General features: G+C 38.5%; 1 protein-coding gene and 1 long non-coding RNA gene across 2 annotated transcripts in view; one reads left to right on the plus strand and one right to left on the minus strand.

Annotated features, from left to right (window-relative positions):
- IQCH (IQ motif containing H) overlaps window positions 1-3,939 on the plus strand; it is a 150,724-nt gene extending 146,785 nt beyond the window's left edge. Inside the window, exons 14-15 of the mRNA XM_011968588.1 lie at window positions 2,326-2,451; window positions 3,573-3,939. Coding sequence (XP_011823978.1) covers window positions 2,326-2,439 — 114 coding nt within the window. The 3' untranslated portion in view covers window positions 2,440-2,451; window positions 3,573-3,939. The remainder of the gene's footprint in view (window positions 1-2,325; window positions 2,452-3,572) is intronic.
- Window positions 3,940-17,106: 13,167 nt separating this feature from the next.
- The window catches only part of LOC105530902, a 6,894-nt gene continuing 5,306 nt past the window's right edge, over window positions 17,107-18,694 (minus strand). Inside the window, exon 3 of the long non-coding RNA XR_001004708.1 lies at window positions 17,107-17,446. This is a non-coding gene — a long non-coding RNA (uncharacterized LOC105530902). The remainder of the gene's footprint in view (window positions 17,447-18,694) is intronic.

Genomic DNA, 18,694 nt, shown 5'->3' on the forward strand with positions numbered 1-18,694 from the left:
AAAAAAAAAAAAAAAAAAAGAAAGAAAGAAAGAAAAAAAAGAAAATTAAAATGGATCAAATATTTAAATGTAAGAGCTAAAACTGTAAAACTTTCAGGAAAAAACATACGTATAAACCTTCATGACCTTGAGTTAGCAATAGTTTCTTAGACATGGTGCCTAAAGCACAAGCAACCAAAGTAAAAATAGATAAATCAGACTTCATCAAAATTTAAAACTTCGTGCATCAAAGAACTCTATCAAGAAAGTAAAAAGACAGCCCACAGAAAGGGAAATAATATTTGCAAATCATATATCTAGTAAGGCATAGTATTCATAATATACAAAGTACTCTTACAACTCAACTACAGAAGGACAAATAATCCAATTTTAAAAGGGAGCAAAGGATTTGAAGAGACATTTCTTCAGAGGAGATACTCAGGCCAAGTGCAGTGGCTCACACCTGTAATCCCAGCACTTTGGCAGGCTGAAGCAGGAGGATCACTTGAGGCCAGGAGTTTGAGACTAGCCCAGGCAACACAGTAAGACCTCATATCCACACAAAAAAATTTTTAGTTAGCCAGGCATGGTGGCACACACCTGTAGTTCTAGCTGCTCAGGAGGCTGAGGGGGGAGGATTGCTTGGGCCCAGAAGGTCATAGCTGAAGCGAGTCATAATCACACCACTGCACTCCAGCTGGGGTGATAGAGCAAGACCCTGTCTCAAAAAAAAAAAAAAGATGTACAAATGGCCAATAAGTATGTGAAGGAATGCTCAACATCATGTTATTATGGAAATATAAATCAAAGCCACAATGAAACATTACATACCTAATAAGATGGCTACAGTTAAATAAAAAGGCAATAACAAGTGTTGGTGAGGATATGGAGAAACCAGAACCCTCATATATTGCTGGTAAGAATTAAAAATGGTATCACAGATATGTAAAGTTTAGCAGTTTATAAAAAAATTAAGTGTAAAATTACCATATGACCCAGCAATTCCATTTCTAAGTATATGTCTAAGAATATTGAGAACATGTTCCTACAAAAACGTGTACATTAATGTTAATAGAAGGAATATTCATAATAGCCAAAAATTAGAAACAACCCAAATGTCCATCGACTAAGAAATAAGTGAATTTTATTATATTCTATGGATAATATTTTATATAATGGGATATTATTCAGCTCTATAAAAGGAATAAAGTACTGATCCATGCTACAACATGGCTGAACCTTGAAAACATTATGCTAGGTAAAAAGCCATTCACAAAAGGTCATATAATGTATGGTTTCATTTATATGAAATGTGCAGAAGAGGTAGATTCATAGAGACAGAAATAGATTAGTGGTTGCCAGGGGCTGAGGGAGGGGGATGAAATGGGGAGTGACTGCTAATGGGGACAGAGTTTCTGTTTGGGATGATGAAAATGTTCTGAAATTGCATAGTGGTGATGATTACTTGCAAATATACTAAAAACCACTGAATTGTATACTTTATAAGGGTGAATTTTATGGTATGGGAATTATACCTCAATAAAATATAAATAAAGTAAATGGGAAGGTGTCATTGTTTTCTTCCCAGCAACCAATGGAAAGAAACCCTCCCATCAGCCTACTAGCCCTCATTTTAGGGTGACTAGACCAATGTTTCTCAAATTATCCATAATAAGGAACTATTTGTTTTGTTTTGTTTTGATCTGACTATCATGGATCAATATTTTTTAACAAAATAGAAGAAAATTTAATTACTAGAAAAATACGATGAAAAAAATTAAAGATGTACAATTGAGAAGCCCAATGTTTTTATTATTAAACGTAATAGGCATAAAAATTCTAAAAAGTTTTCCAAATTCTTACCCTCAATTTTTTTTTTTTTGAGGCAGAGTCTGGCTGTGTCGCCCAGGCTGGAGTGCAGTAGCCAGATCTCAGCTCACTGCAAGCTCCGCCTCCCGGGTTTACGCCTTTCTCCTGCCTCAGCCTCCCGAGTAGCTGGGACTACAGGAGCCCGCCACCTCGCCCGGCTAGTTTTTTTGTATTTTTGAATAGAGACGGGGTTTCACCGTGTTAGCCAGGATGGTCTCGATCTCTTGACCTCGTGATCCGCCGGTCTCGGCCTCCCAAAGTGCTGGGATTACAGGCTTGAGCCATACTCTCAATTTTTTTACTCATTTCAGCAAGATTGGTAAGCCATAATCTGTAGACAAATGCCAGTCGGTAGAATGTATTCTGAATAGAACTGGTCTAAACCATGGTGAACTCCCAAAAGGACCAGATGCTTGGGGGAGAGGGATTGTAAGAGGTCTTTAAGTAATAAATATTGTCTTTACTGTTTACTTACAGACCAGCATTGCTGATATTGAAACTATTCTAAGAGTAACAAAGGAAAACAAAATGAGATATGAAGAGGAGCAACAGTCCAAAGATGATAAAAATCTCTCTAAACCCAAGAAATAATCCTGGAATATAGTACATAACATTTTGGATCCCAGTCTGGAATAAAAAGGGAAATTTTTTTTTTTCTGTTAGAAATAAAAGCCAGGGGAAATTGGTTTGCTTTGTGTGCTAGGAGGTGAATCAGAAGAGATTGTAATGAAATGCTCTTTTTAAAACAATGTTTATTAAGTGATCTTATTTTACTTATTAAACCAAAACTTATTTGTGTGTTCATTTGAGAGTGTTGAACAATCCCTTCTTCTTCTCAAACTCAGAAAAAAGTCATCTGATAAAAGAAGAAAGTTAAAAGTCTTACTGATATCACCTCCACATTTACTTCCTCACGGGTCTCAGGATCATGCAGCTTTTATTTTTTATGTTTTATAAAGTTTTCTCCTATTTCTAATAGTTACTCTGCATTTATAGGTTTGAATAAAGGCTTAAGCATTGTTATTTGTCAAAACACAAATACCTTTTTTTAAAGCTTCAAATTATATTGAAATTATATTTATATGAATTTTTCAGTGACTATCATTCATCGTGTTTTTGTTATACGAAGCCGCTATTGTCTGCCATTGTTGCCATTTTTCAAAAAGTAGGATAAGCCAGCATCTAGTTAACCAAAGCATCAGAATGTATCTAGGTGGCAGTATCTGCTCTTAGTTTCAGATGGAGTGTAACTCGAGCTCTGTAGCTTGAATAAACATTTGTATTCTCTAGTTCTCCAATTTAATACAGCAGCGCGATTTTTTCAAGTTTAGTTCAACATTACACTACCTTTAAAAAGGCTGATTGTTAAGATTAGGTAGTGCTGACACTAACTTTCAGCATTCACTTCATAATTGTCCAAAAATATTTCTACATCAGTGAGCTTTACTGAAGGGCGAAATAAAAGCAAATTACAACACCAAAACTACGTATTGTTTTAAATAATGACCTTTATAAATATTTTAGTGTATTGGGAAAAGGAGGAGGATTTTTGCCTATGGAATTTCAGTAATTTGTTAACTGTGCTTCAGCCACAGGCTAAGAGTTTCTGTAATAAAATTAACATTTCTCTGTGTGAGCTTTTGTTTTGCTATAGTTGGAAATACATTAATTAGCCAGGTTTCCTGCCTGTGCTAGGTACAACACTGACCTCTTTTTCTTGCCAGATCTCTCTCATCCATTCGAGGGGCCCATTGTCCAGACACTTGACAGATAGGAAGTACTACATGCCCATTAGAGTCGCGCCTCGATTGAAGCCAGAGCAACATAAGGTCCAAGAGACTCATTAGTTCACTGGCACAATCGTGTCCTGAGAGTAAATGAAACCCTCTGTCTCCTTATGGCTCTCATCTGCTCTGGACTTTAAAAGAAAACTGTCTCCGTTTTGTTCGGCACAGTAGTGGATCATTCACATGGCGAGAACCCCTGCTTAACAGTACAAAACTGTTAAATCTATCGGGAAGTTTTGCATGTGAATTTTGATTAGCACTCCCGAGGCTCAAGCTGCTGGCAATAGCGAAACGAGTTCGCCATTCTACACCATTGTTTTACCCACTTGATTGGTTTCTCAGACAATGCCACTTTCCTCCTTTGCAGCTATCATTTGCATACACCACAGAATTCAGACCTGTGAAAGTGATTGGGAGCAAAGTTCTCTACCTAAACATCTACAGCTTCAAAATTAAAGGAGAAAAATTGGTATAATGAAACAATTACTTCAAGTAATTAAGTGGAAGAAGCCAGAGGATCAGATTAAATTAGTGACATGTTTTAATTACAGAACATTTGAAAAGAAGCAATAGTCCATTATCTTTTAACACATATATGTTACATAGATACCGTGCTCTTGGTAAACTAAGGCATGTTTGAAAAAAGAATCATTTATATGTGTACAATATCTAAGTATCCTAAATATAATTTAGTCACGATGGGCCAGGCTCGGTGGCTCACACCTGTAATCCCAGCACTTTGGGAGGTCGAGGCGGGTGGATCACGAGGTCAAGAGATCGAGACCATCCTGCCCAGCATCGTAAAACCCCGTCTCTACTAAAAATACAAAAAATTAGCCGGGCGTGGTTGCGGGCGCCTGTAGTCCCAGCTACTCGGGAGGCTGAGGCAGGAGAATCGCTTGAACCTGGGAGGCGGAGGTTGCAGTGAGCCGAGATTGCACCACTGCACTCCAGCCTGGCGACAGAGTGAGACTCCATCTCAAAAAAAAAAAAAAAAAAAAAAATTAGTCACGATGAATTAATTACTGAGCTTTTGCTCTTCTAAATAGGAAACTGAAATATTTGGTGGTAAGAGGATTTTGGGGAAATTATATATCATTTTCCAGGAAGTTTTTGGGAGAAGCATACATTAAACAATGGAGGTGTCTTTGTATGAGAAATGACCCATTATTTAATGTTGAATGTTTGCAGTGGTTGGAGAGCATTATTGGATATAAGTATCTCCCTTAATATATTACCTCTTTTATATTGACTTTAAAGAAACCAAAGAGATTATAATATTAAATGTGCTACTGCCTACCTGTGCCGCCTACCTATTTAGTGACCTTTCCATAAGCTACTTACAGTTACTTATAGAACAAACTGGGGGCTAGGGATGTACTGTGCTAAAAGCTTCATATACATTATTTTATTGCATCTTTCCAAAAACTCCATGTGTGTAGGTACTACGACTGTTCTCATTTTACATATGAGGAAATTGAGACTTAGTGAGAGTGTCTCACCCCATGTCTCAAGCTAAACGAAAGAAATTTGGGATTTGCTCTCTTTTACCACAAATACCAGCATGTTGTACAAAGTAGAGGGTTTAGTTTCACTTGTCCCAGATCATCCAAGGAATTTGCACATTTTTAGAATAACAAATTCTAGTGTATTGTTTAAAACATAGAAAAAAAGCAGGTTAACTTACGCATACTTCCTGCTAATAAAATGAGCTTGTACAACTGACAGCATGGTAAGGCATTGCAATTATGTGATCAAAGTCAGAAGAAAAAAATGGTGTCAGTGGAATTCTCCTATGGTGATGGATCTGTAAGACTGGTGAAGAATGATGTTGGAAAGGCATAGAATGTGAAAGCTGAGAAGTCATGCCCTGAAGTTTTGAGAGATGAGTATAAGGTTAAGAAATCATAGAAGCATTGGGAAAGGCTTCCAACAAAATGTGGAATAGCCTGGAAGGAGTTTGGGGAGCATTATTTCAGCTGTGTCATCTTAAGAATTGTAAGCCTCCCATTTTTTAAGTATAAAAATACATATTTTATCACAAGTAATATATTAGTAATCATCTGATAGCTTTAACAATTAATAATCATTTGTATTCATTTGGCACCTTTCTTCTAAAGAGCTCAAAGCACTTTACATTTGTTATCTCATTAATTCCCAACACTGTCCCTGTGGGGAAGGTAATAAGTATTTTAACATTTAAATGTTTATCTTTCAGAATTTCTCAAGCATACATTAATTATATTTCCAAAAATGTAAATGTTCATTAGTTTTATTTTACTGTTCCTCTGGCTTTAATGTGCATAACAAATTTGTGCAACTCTTTAAATGTACTAATCATGGTAAATCGCATCTGGAAAACTGTAAATGAAGTTGCCAAGATAATGTGAGGGTGGTAGCTGGGGGAGTGGGGAAGCATTCGACTTCACTTTTCTCACTGGAAGAAGTTTGGATCAACCCATCGCAATGGGCTCTTCTGTATCTTCTCCACATATCATTCCTTTCAAGAGGTGTGCCACAGGAAGGTCAGGACTGCATCTAAGAGCTCAAAGCCGATAGAGCTACTATTTATACTGTTGTTTTATTAATGACTTCATCAATGGGGAACAGAAACTTGAGGCATGCTGTTAGGAATTACATCCCAAAGAGTCACAGAATAATAAGGGCCAGGAACTGGCCTCCCCAGCCCTCCCTCTCTCGGGCCTGGTCTTACCTTCCTCAATTTTCTAACTAGAAAAATGGCAGAGCATAGTACCTGCTCCTCAGGGAAGCAATCGAGATGAATTGGCCAATGTTGGGAGAGTGTTTCAAAGATGAAGCGTTCTATATAAATGTTTAAGTATTATTATTACATGGCTACTTCAAATGGAAGTTCTAACTTTGAAATGTGATTATACACTTTCCAAAAACAAACCCCTTCATAACCACATATATAGGTTTATTTTTCACTCTAACAGTCTAACTCATGGTTGTGAAACTTTATTGCACTTGATGGAGGGCCTTGGCTTTTATTAGTTTTAAACTGCTGGTTTCTGGGGTATTTATGTAAATGAGGGAAAGACACCAAAACAGTAAATAATAAGCATGTCCCTGCTGTTTAAAAATCTGTTGGTGAAAACAACTTTTGTTATAAGAAGACCCTAAACATAGCACAGAAAAATATAGCTTTGCCATTAACATTTTGTTTCAGTTTTACAATTGTCACCCTATACATGTGTGTCATCACACACACACAGAGGCAGAAAGAGAGAGAGAGGAGAGAGAAGTGAGCAAAATGCTACATTTTAAGATGTTTTTATTTAACAAACTGTTATAAAGTATACCAGATGGCTAATTATAGCTCCCAGAAACAAAAGGCCACACCCAAGTTTACTGCAATAGCCTCATAAGGAATGTTATGATGAAATCATCATCCCATAAACTCGACAGCAAAACAGCAGACCTTCCATTGGTTGCAAAATAAACTCCAAATTAAAATTAAAATTTTGATTCATTTAAAGATTCATGCCACTTTGCTTCCCAGGAAAGGACACAAAATACTTTGCAATCGTTGAAAAACTCAAAATTATTTAGGAACATGCTCTTTGTTTGCAGATTCCCTTTCCATGGCTTTTCATTTTCTCGGGCTTTATTTTTCCAAGTTGAATATCTATAAACACATTGCTAAGCCAAAAATTTAGATCATTTGCAACAATAGTGCAGAATCTAAAGGTCTAAATGTTCAATAATAGGGTATTGTTTTTAAAATATGAAATATCTACATTAAAGACTTCTATACAGTCATTCAAAAATCATGTTTCTACACCAACCATACAATCCAGCCATTCCACTCCTAGGTATTTGCTCAAGAGAGAAGAAAGCATATGTCCATACAAAGACTTGCACAGGAATGATCAAAGCAGCTTGGTTTACAATACCCCAAGGCTGGAAACAACCCAAATGTCCATCAGCAGATAAACAAATTAAAAATAGTGGGATAATCCATAAAATGGAACACCACTGAGCAATGAAAAGAAAGAAACTATTAATAAATCAACAGCATAGAAGAATCTCTATGTTGAATGAAAAAATGAAGACAAAAAACGTACATACCTATTTAACATTTTAGAACATAAAAACTATAGTGAGTAGTAACCTGGGGACGAGAGAAAGGGTGGGAATAGGGTGAGAAGGAGAAGGAGGAAGAAGATTACAAAGAGGCAGAAGGAAAATGCTGGGTGATGGATATTTTCACTATACTGACATACAAATGATTTATTGGGTATATACAGATGTCAAAACTTATCTAATTGTACATGTTAAATATTGTCAAAGATAAATAAGGCCGGACACTAGTAAAAGTGGTAAGGAGAGATTTTAATCAGTAATACACTATTGCAATAGGGAAAAGGGTTCAGTGTAAACTGAATTCAACTTCAATTTGCACAGAGCTGACTGGGCATTGTAAGGGGAGAATGAGGGAACAGAAGAGGGGACAGTGGCTGCTCAGTAGAGTCAGGGAAGTGAAAAATAACAGACACCAGGAAGCGGGGTTGGTTCATGTGAAACCCACCTGGTTTTGCTAACTGACACAGAAGTTAGGCTCCTACTCTCCCACAGAAACTGGGAAACAGGAGCCCTAATTTAGGATTGGCTACAAGACAGTTTATTCTTTTGGCACCCTGGAGTTTTCTCAAGCAGGTATTTTAAGAGGGGGCTAGGGTCATCTTAGGGTTGCAGCCTTGAGCTATTAGAAACTATGTTAATGTTTGTTCAAGTCTTCATAGGCCAAGGTTAAGGCCTGGTCAAGAAGAGGGCTGGGAAGAGCCTGGCCGGAGTTTAGTCAAGGAGAGAATCTTTGTCAATATGTGCAGTTTATGAATGTCAATAATACCTCAAAAAGCTGTTTTTTAAAAATCATGTATTAGGAGAATATAAGTGAAATTATATTCATTAAAATGAAATGTTATTACTAAATAAACATTTTAAAATGTTTTCAATAGCATGAAAACTATTGTTTTTATTCTAAGCTTAATGCCATCTAAACACTCTAGAATTCACATCCAGACCATGTCTTTGTTGCCATACCTATGCAACTTTGTGCCACACCACAGAGAATGCATAAAAGGGCAAATGCCTCCACTCACCTGCAAATATTTGGAAGGGCAGAGTAGTGATTATGTGGCATCTGTAGGTATTCTAAATGGGTATGGAATATGTATGACATCTACTTTAGATTTAAATGTCTTAACGGGTTTTAGTTTAAGCTCTTTCCTTAATAAACGAATAATTTCTCCTCTTTAGTTCTCAGGTTTCTGATACATAAAATAAGAAAGAGGAACTGATATTTAAGCTTCCTTCCAGCTCTGATGTTCTACAATTCTATGCCACCATATCAATGTATATAAAAGGGACAAAATTGTTGTTGTTGTTGTTGTTTAGTTTCTTGTTTTTTTAAGATGGAGCCTCACTCTATCACCCAGGCTGGAGTGCAGTGGCGTGATCTCAGCTCACTGCAACCTCCGCCTCCTGGGTTCATGCGATTCTCCTGCCTCAGCTTCCTGAGTAGCTGGGATTACAGGCACCCACCACCACACCCAGCTAATTTTTCTATTTTTAGTAGAGACGGGGTTTCACCATGTTGACCAGGCTGGTCTCAAACTCCTGACCTCAGGTGATCCACCCGCCTCGGCCTCCCAAAATGCTGGGATCACAGGCAGGAGTCACCTTGCCCAGCCAAAATTTTATGTATCATGCAAGGAGGTGGTCTCTTCTTCCAGCTTTCTTCCATGTATTGGAAACAATGGATGAAAATATTTTGAAAATACTTTGCCCCTTAAACACCCGCATCTACTATCTGAAAGGCCTACGATTTTAAATGGTTGCAAAATATTGCATCATTTTAAAATAGTTCCTTGCAACACATTTTTCTTATGAAAAGGAGCCATATGAAGCCAAATACAACACCTCCTTTAGACTGGGATCATGTCCTTCATTTTTTGTGTTTCAGTTTCGGCACTGAGCTCTCAGTTATTGTTAATCAACAAAACTAATGGAAACATCTTATTTTGAAAGCATTTTTACTTGAACCGATGTCATGTATACCTTCTGTACTAGAAGATCTTGATGGATAAAGATGAAATAGAAATGAGAATAAGAGACCGGGCAGAGTGGTTTATGCCTGTAATCCCAGCACCTTGGGAGGCCAAAGCGGGTGGATCACGAAGTCAGGAGTTCGAGACCAGCCTAGCCAACATGGTGAAACCTAGCCTCTACTAAAAATTCAAAAATTAGCCAGGCATGGTGGCGGTCACCTGTAGCCCCAGCTACTCGGGAGGCTGTGGCAGGAGAATCGCTTGAACCCAGGAGGCGGAGGTTGCAGTGAGCCAAGATCGTGCCACTACACTCCAGCCTGGGTAACGGAGTAAGACTCCATCTCAAAAAATAAAAATAAATAAAAAAAGAAATGAGAATAAGAAACTTTACCTGGGCATTTCTGTCCTTGTGCAAACCAGAGCATCTCTGGGTAGCTGTAGCGCTGTCTCTGAGCTTTAATATTTGCCTGTACCCAAAAAGAGATGGAAGATTCATTTCCTAATATTCCATCTTGCAATATAGTCCCTGGTGAACTGCATACATGAGATATAATAAAATGGTGAAGCTATTTCTACCTGACACCTTTAATCCCATCTTCTAAAGACATCCAAAAATGCCACTGTGTTTCCTGGGCACCATCAACCAGTGGGCAGGCACAGCCTTTTTAGGAAGTATTCTGACATTCATGCAGCAAGGCCTGGACAAGGAGCTGGAAGCAAGATGATTCTATATCCCTCTACAAAGATCACATTTGTTATTATGACCAAAACTTATGTGTAAAACACTTCTTTGAACTTCATCGCCAAGGCGGAAACCTCTCTGCTCCTTTTATTCTCACTACAGCTCATAGGCTCTTGGCACTAACACCATGAAAACAAAAACTTATCGATGACATGAGCTTTCAAAACTACTCATAAACATTCTTCTTAAGATGACTTTGTCTTTCAGGATGCCTGTAGAGTTTTTGATTTTTCTAATTATGGAAACGTACCCTCATTCCAGAAAACAAATAGCGTAACATAGCTTCTTTGGAAACACATTTAAAAAAAAAAAAAAAAAAAAAACTTGGTAAAACAGGAAAGCATAAGAAAAAAATTAAATCAATTTTTATTCCACCACCTGGAGATAACCACTGTCAAGGTTTTGGAGTGTATCTGCTATGATTCCTGCCTAGGTCCTCTGCATTTGCCATTCCCTCTCCCTGGGACACTCTTACCTCCGCAGCTTGCCTGGCTCACTCACTTGCTGCATTCAGGTCTCTGCCCAACTCTCACCAGACTAGGGGGGCCTCCCTGACCACCCTCCTAAAGTAGTACCACCATTACTCTCTATTCTCTTACTCTGCTTTATTTTTCTTCAAAGCCAATTAACAATGTGTAGTATTATGTAATATCACATAATAGATACATTACATAGTTATCTGTCTCACTCAATGGATTGTAAATTTAATGATATATGAATGTTGGCCAGGTGCAGTGGCTCACGCCTGTAATCCCAGCACTTTGGGAGGCCGAGGTGGGCAGGTACCCACCTGCCGAGGTGTGGTGGTGCATGCCTGTAATCCCAGCTACGAGGGAGGCTGAGGAAGGAGGATCACTTGAACCTGGGGGTTGCAGTGAGCCAAGATCGCACCACTGCACTCCAGCCTGGGAGACAGTGAGACTCCGTCTCAAAAGAAAAAAAAAAGTATGTATATAAACAAATGTACATATATAAACACACATATATACATGTACATATCTCCTAGAAAATTCTCTCTCAGTAGTAACAGTTGCTTGCTTAATATATATTGCTTTTATTCTTTTATCATTTTGAGTTTCTATTATACAGATTCTTTTTCCTTTGCACATATAAATTTAGAAATAGGATCATCCCAGACATACTGTACAGACTGTGTTTTTTACTTAGCAGTAAATTATCAAGATACACTGGAAACTCTTACCCAGTGAAATTTTAATAATGGCATAAAGGATGCTAAAAATTCCCTATTGTTAAACCGGTACATGGGCATTTTGATGCATCCATCAAATACATATCATGTTAGCATCAACCAGTTAAGAAAGTTATTAATATTAATAACATATTCATATGGTACTTTATCGTTTATAAAGTATTTTCATCTCTTGTTTGATCCTACAATAAACTCAAGTAAACAGAGCAGAAACTCAGGTTAAATAATTTCCCTAAAATAATATAACTGGTGTTAGGGAGTCCAGACTCAAAGGTCTGGATTTTCACCATACCTCTTTGTCCCTGGTTGAAGCCTTCATTTTCTAGATGAGTGATCCATGCTTAGAGAACAGGGAAGGGATGTGCCCATAGTCACATGGCTTCTTCAAGAAAGAATAGAGACAAGAACCCAAGACTCCTGACTCCCAGTCCATAGCTCTCACAACTACCCTGTCTCTCCGCTGCATGCTGGCTCAATAAATTAGAACAAAATTCGTAACTTGCTACACACTTAAAATGGCGACCGACGCATGCTGTTATCCTTCTCTGAAGATTACTCAGTATATTTGCTTGGTGCTGCAAAGTGCCAACCTGATGACACTTGCAATCCTGAGCTTATTTGATGTGGTTGGGAAGCAAATGAGATTCCAGTGCCCCTGTTGCGCATAGGTGCTCAATGAGCATTTCCTGCATGGTGGGGAAGTGCCCTATATTTACAGTATTTGATCCAGTTTAACAGCAAGATCCCGTGTTAAAATTAGCCTTGAAAAGTTTTCACCCTAGTTCACACAAAAACAAGATTCTGTGATTATGACTAGCAATTTTTCATGAGTTGATTTATCTGAAGAAAACCTAAAAGGTTTTGAACCATTAAGCATTCGATTTAGGAAAAAAAAAAAAAAAAAAAAACTTAGTGTACAGAAGAATAAACTGAGAAATGAAACAGACTTGTTTCTTGTAATAATTATGAGCAATATCTCAAACTCAGCATCCTTAGACCATTGAGCTGTGTAGGATGAATGTGCTAATTAATCAATTACTACCCAACAATGTACCCTGTTTATTTACTGAAATGCACCAGAAACGTGCACAGAACTGGTAATTATTAATCATCTTCAGTAACAAATATGACTCAAGTTCACCTTCATATAATTAATAGAGCATGTACTTAGCTTTAACATCTTGCTTTATTAGGAATAGCAATGAGAAATAAATAAAAGAAGCTGAACCCCAAGTTGTGGTTCATGGAGATGCTGGCTTGGACTAATGTGCATATTATTCATAGCAGCAGCATTACTCATATCCACCCCAACTGCAGCCAGATGCTCTCTAAATTAAAACCTAACTTTAAAAAACTAAACGTTTTTGTTTGAATAAAATTTTAGGCTTATAGAAAAGTTGTAAAAATAGTCCAAAGAATCCACATACTTTCCTCAGGTTCCCCAACTCAAACCCGAGTTTTAGAGCTTGATAATTTGCTTACATTTGGGACCTTTGTTGGGGGTGTCCAAACTTATTAGCACATGGCTTTCCATTTTAAAGATATTCTAAAAGTACTTTTTAATATACATAGAAATAGTTGTTTTACATCAATTTTTTAAAGTAATCTAGTTTTGAAAGTCACTCTTTCGACCAGGTGCAGTGGCTCACGCCTGTAATCCCAGTACTTTGGGAGCCCCAGGCAGGTGGATCACCTGAGGTCAGGAGTTTGAGACCACCCTGACCAACATGGTGAAACCCTATCTCTACTAAAAATACATAAATTAGCTGAGTGTGGTGGCACATGCCTGTAATCAGCTACTCCAGAGGCTGACACAGGAGAATTGCTTGAATCCAGGAGGTAGAGGTTACAGTGAGCCGAGATTGTGCCATTGCACTCTAGCCTGGACAAGAGCGAAACTCCATCTAAAAACAAAACAAAAAAAGAAGTCACTTTTTTTTTTTTTTTTTTTTTTTTTTTGGTGAGACGGAGGTTTACTCTTGTTGCCCAGGCTGGAGTGCAATGGCGCGATCTCAGTTCACAGCATCCTCCGCCTCCCAGGTTCAAGCAATTATCCTGCCTCAGCCTCCTGAGTAGCTGGGATTACAGGCATGTGTCATCACGCCCGGTTAATTTTGTATTTTCAGTAGAGACGGGGTTTCACCATGTTGCTCAGGCTGATCTCAAACTCCTGATCTCAGGTAATCCGCCCCCTCAGCCTCCCAAAGTGCTGGGATTACAGGCGTGAGCCACTGCGCCCGGCCAAAGTCATTCTTTTTGAGTCATCATGCATGCCCCAAAATTTACTTTCAGCCAGATAGATTTCTGGTTAACTGGATTGTATTTTGGGTCTAGAATGCTATTTCCTGAGTCTTTGTGTTCAAAGCATGGGTTTTTGAGTCCAGCTCTTACAGGTTCAAATCCCAGCTCCACCACCTGCCTGCTCTGTGACTGTGAATAACCACATTACCCTCTCTGACTTTTGACATTTCATTCCCTCAGCCTGAAAATGAAGAAAATGAAACCTTCCTCTGGAGTGTTGTTTAAATGAGACAGTAGGTGTAAAGCACCTAGAATAACATAAACACCTAGAAACTGGTAGATATCATTACATGGAGATTAATACCCTCTGTAGCCACTTTTTGCTTAAGAAACTGAAATGTGCACACACAAAGTGGTATTTCACACAATGGAGCTTCAAAGGCAGGTTAGCATTTTTGAAAGTTTTCCCCTGAAAGAAAAAAATAGAGAAAGTCTAGTGCTATTGTGCAGTAAATTAAAAACCTCTACCATCTGAAAATACCAGTGGAACTTCCCTTCAAAAACCTAAACTGACAAATCGTAAATCAGCTGGTGGACTACTGTATTTCCATTATCACAGGATTCAAGGACTCCTTAAATTGAGGGTCCCCTTAGGGCATTTCAGTATTTGTTTATAGATCATTAACTACTTGTCAGTGAGATGGGGTGTGGGAGGGGGCAGAGACAGTTAAAGCTAAAGGGCTAAGAGCCACTGTCATTGAAGATCAGCAATGAAGCCAAAACGTCTTCAGGATTAGGTGTAAAAAAATTATTCATGTTACCAAAATGTCACATGCTTTTCATGAATGTATCTGTTGATAAAACAAGGCTCACTTTATGAAGATGGAATCATAACTATGACCCATGTGACAAGGTGAATTTATTTGGCTATGTTTTCAAATACTTCCCCAAACATATGAGGATTTGTGATATTGGAAACATGCCCATAAAATGAACTGTTATCTATCAGCATATGTCATTATCAGATTTTAAAAGTCACAAATATAGGCTGGGCAGCGTGGCCCATGCCTGAAATCTCAGCATCTTGGGAGTCAGGAGGATCACTTGAGTCCAGGAGTTCAAGGCCAGCATGGGCAACATAGGGAGATTCTATCTCTACAAAAAATAAAAAACTTAGCTAGGTGTGGTGGCATGTGCCTACAGTCCCAGCTACTCAGGAGGCTAAGGAGGGAGGATCATCTGATTCTAGGAGGTTGAGGCTGCAGTGAGCTGAGATCGCACCATTGAACTCCAGCCTGGGTGACAGAACAAGACCCTAACTCAAAAAAAAAAAAAAAAAGTCACGAATATGCCTCCTTGCCTCCGGATTCCAGAGTATCAGCATTCACAGCAGGAGTTGGGAGTGTAACCATAATTGTTCTATTGCCTGATGTGCACAGCAAGGTAATACACCAAGACACTGGGACTGGGGTATAGCAGAGAAAGAATGAGATGGGAGGAAATCTCAAATTTGTCTCACCTAGGAGTTTGGGGCTGGGCTGGGTTTTTAAGGGTTTTAGGGCAGACCAAAGTGTGGAGAACATTGATTGGTCAAACAGTGCAAGGCGAAGCCATGAGACAGAGAGATGAAGAAAGTGGATTCTCATAGTGATTCCGTTCCTCTGTGGAGGTCTTCAAACTGGTTGGTGTCAGCTGTTTCACTGGAATTTGAGATCTGAAAAACATCTTAAGCAATTCTTAAAGAAAAGCCTTATGATTCTACAGTCAGAAATCCCATCTGTGGGAACAGTGGGGATGCAAGTGGTCAGTACGTAGTGCTGTGTGACTTTCAGTCACAAGGAAGTCGGCCGAAGTGCAGCCTGATTAATGCTTAATTGTAACCCTATTTCTGTCCAGAACTCTTGCTAAACCTAAGAGGACAGCTTCAGGAGTAGAACTGTTTCCTAACGAAAAGCACACTGAAAGCCAGGAGGACAGGATTTTTAGTCTTGATTCTGATATATGACCTTGGATACCTTTCTTACCTATTCTGCAGTTTAATCTCTCCAACGATCAAAATTAAAATTTTAGTTAAAACCACTGACCCTACATATTGTAACTTCCTTTCTCCAACATCTTTCAAACATACTGATTGTATTCACTTCACCCACTTTCCCCCATACCCCTCATTTATTCAACAAGTAGAGTGCCTTCCATATGCCAAGTACTGTTTTAGGTGCTGGGATCACAAAAGTTAATAAAACAGACATAAATCCCTGGCCTTAGGAAGTCTACGTTCCAGTGAAGAGAAACACCGACAGTAGTTGAGACACGAGATGCTTTTGGATGAAGTCTATACCCACTATGTTAACAGTAAAGTGCTTTACTACAATAATTCTTCTTGCCACTCTGTAACAGCAGCCTACTCCTTGGGGGCCTTCAGAACCTCAATCAGTTCAACAGAAAGACTCAAGAAGATCTAAATAAGAATATAGCAGTTCCTTCCTTTCCTAACGACTTCTGCCATAACTCAGTATTTCCATGAGGATAATTTTGCATAAAGCCAATGTATATTGTCCTTGCCAGGGCAACACAAGGATACAGGAACGGAGCAGGGAGCGGCATTTGCCACTGGCGGAGTGGGGGAGAATTAATGAACATTCATCCAGCTGCAGGGGTCTCTCAAGCCACCTCTCCTGGTGCTGAGCATGGCTTAGAGGGCACTGAGCCACCAAACAGATTTGGGTTTCTAGAAAACCAATGTCTGTGGCTCCTGTATCTATTTTTAAGTTCTAAAGCATGCTGGAATATGAATGGGACAGCATCCTCTCCATGGTCCTTCTTTCATGGAACCAAAGGCCCTTAGGCCTCAAAGTAGAAATTTAAAATAAAATCCTAAATGTAAACATTTCTATCTCTTGTTCATAGTTCCTTTATCTTTTACCAACTTGCTGACATAGGCACCCAGTAACTTTCCTACACTTCTCCCTCTGGGAATAGCAGTGAGTTGAATACTACATCCCTAATCTATTCTGTTTTAAATCACACTTAGAAATATATGAATAAATCAGGATCTCACAGTAAGATCAGAAAAGCAACATGAGAATAACTGTTCTATACATGTACAGGATAAGATCTGGGTCAAGTCCACAGTGACATGTTCTCTGCAGATAATGAATGATAACAACAGGATGTGTTAATACATAGTACTACCTGTAGAACTCATTTTCTGTTTCAAACTTTTTATTGAAGTATAATATACATATAGAAAAGTATATATATCAGCTGGGCACTGCAACTCATGCCTGTAATCCCAACACATTGGGAGGCCGAGGTAGGGGGATTGCTTGAGCCCAGGAGTTCAAGATCAGCCTGCAAAACAAAGTGAGACCATGTCTCTACAAAAAATACAAAATACAAAAAATTAGCTGGGCATAGTGGTTCAGGTCTGTAGTCCCAGCTACTTGGGAGGCTGAGCTGGGAGGATCTCTTGAGCCTGGGAGGTAGAGGCTGCAGTGAGCCATAATCATGCCATGGCACTTCAGCCTGGTGACACAGCAAAATACTGCCTCGAAAGAGAAAAAGAGAAAAGAAAAAGAAAGGAGGAAAGAAAGAGAAAGATACACATATCAAATGTGTACAGTTAAAATAATTTTCACAAAGTGAATACACTCATTCAACCAGGATCCAGATCAAGAAAGAGAATAATTCTCAGAAATCCTCATGTTCCTTCTAGTCACAGGCTTCCCCCTAGACCCACTCCGCTAAGGGTAACTAATCACTGTCTTGCCTTCTAACACTAATAGCATAGATGAGTTTTTGCCTACTTTTACACCATATATAAATGAAACATAGTGAGACCCCCATCTCTACAAAAAAAAAAAAAAATAGCTGAGCATGGTGGTGTGTGCCTGTAGTCCCAGCTACTCAGGAGTCTGAGGTAGGAGAATTGCTTGTGCTCTGAAGTTCCAGGCTGCAGTGAGCTATGATAGTGCCACTGCATGCCAGGGCGAACAGAGTGAGACTCTCTGTCTCAAAACCATAAAACAAACAAACAAACAAACAAACAAACAAACAGGAAGAGACAGCAGAGTTCTCTCTCCGCCATGCAAAGACACAGTGAGAATGCAGCCATGTATAAGCCAGGAAGAGAACCCTCATTAGGAACCCAATTGGCCAGCACCTTGATCTTGGACTTCCTAGCCTCCAGAACTCTGAGAAATAAATTTCTGTTGAGCTACCCAATCTGTGGTATTTTGTTATGGCAGCCCAAGCAGACCAATACCAATACAGATCTAGGTGTGTTACGCCTGGGTCATAAGGCATGCCTATATTCAGCTATTATATATATAGCACTATACTGCCAAAAATTTTTCCAAAATGGGGGCCAGCAATGTGTAAGAGTTCCAATTACTCCAAATCCTAACCAATACTTAGTATTTTCTGTCTCTTCTAGTTTAACCATTCTAGTAGGTGTGTAATGGTATTGCATTGAGGTTTTTAATTTCTATTTCTCAGATAATTATTGGGATTATAAACTTTTCACCTGTTTATTGGACCACTGGTTATTCTTCTTTATAAAATGTCCATTAAAATATTTGTTCATTTTTCCATTGAATTTTTTCTTAATGATTTGTATGAGTGTGTTCTAGATACTCAAATGCTTTATCAGATATATGTATTGCAAATACTTCTTCCACTCTATGAATTACCTTTTTAGTCTCTTCATATGGCTTTTGATGAATAGAAAATTTTAATTTTAAACTATCCCAATTTATCAATTTTATTAAATTCTTTTTTTTTTTTTTTTTTT

This window comes from Mandrillus leucophaeus, unplaced genomic scaffold (assembly GCF_000951045.1).
Source record: "Mandrillus leucophaeus isolate KB7577 unplaced genomic scaffold, Mleu.le_1.0 Scaffold12, whole genome shotgun sequence".
Taxonomy (NCBI): Eukaryota; Metazoa; Chordata; class Mammalia; order Primates; family Cercopithecidae; genus Mandrillus; species Mandrillus leucophaeus.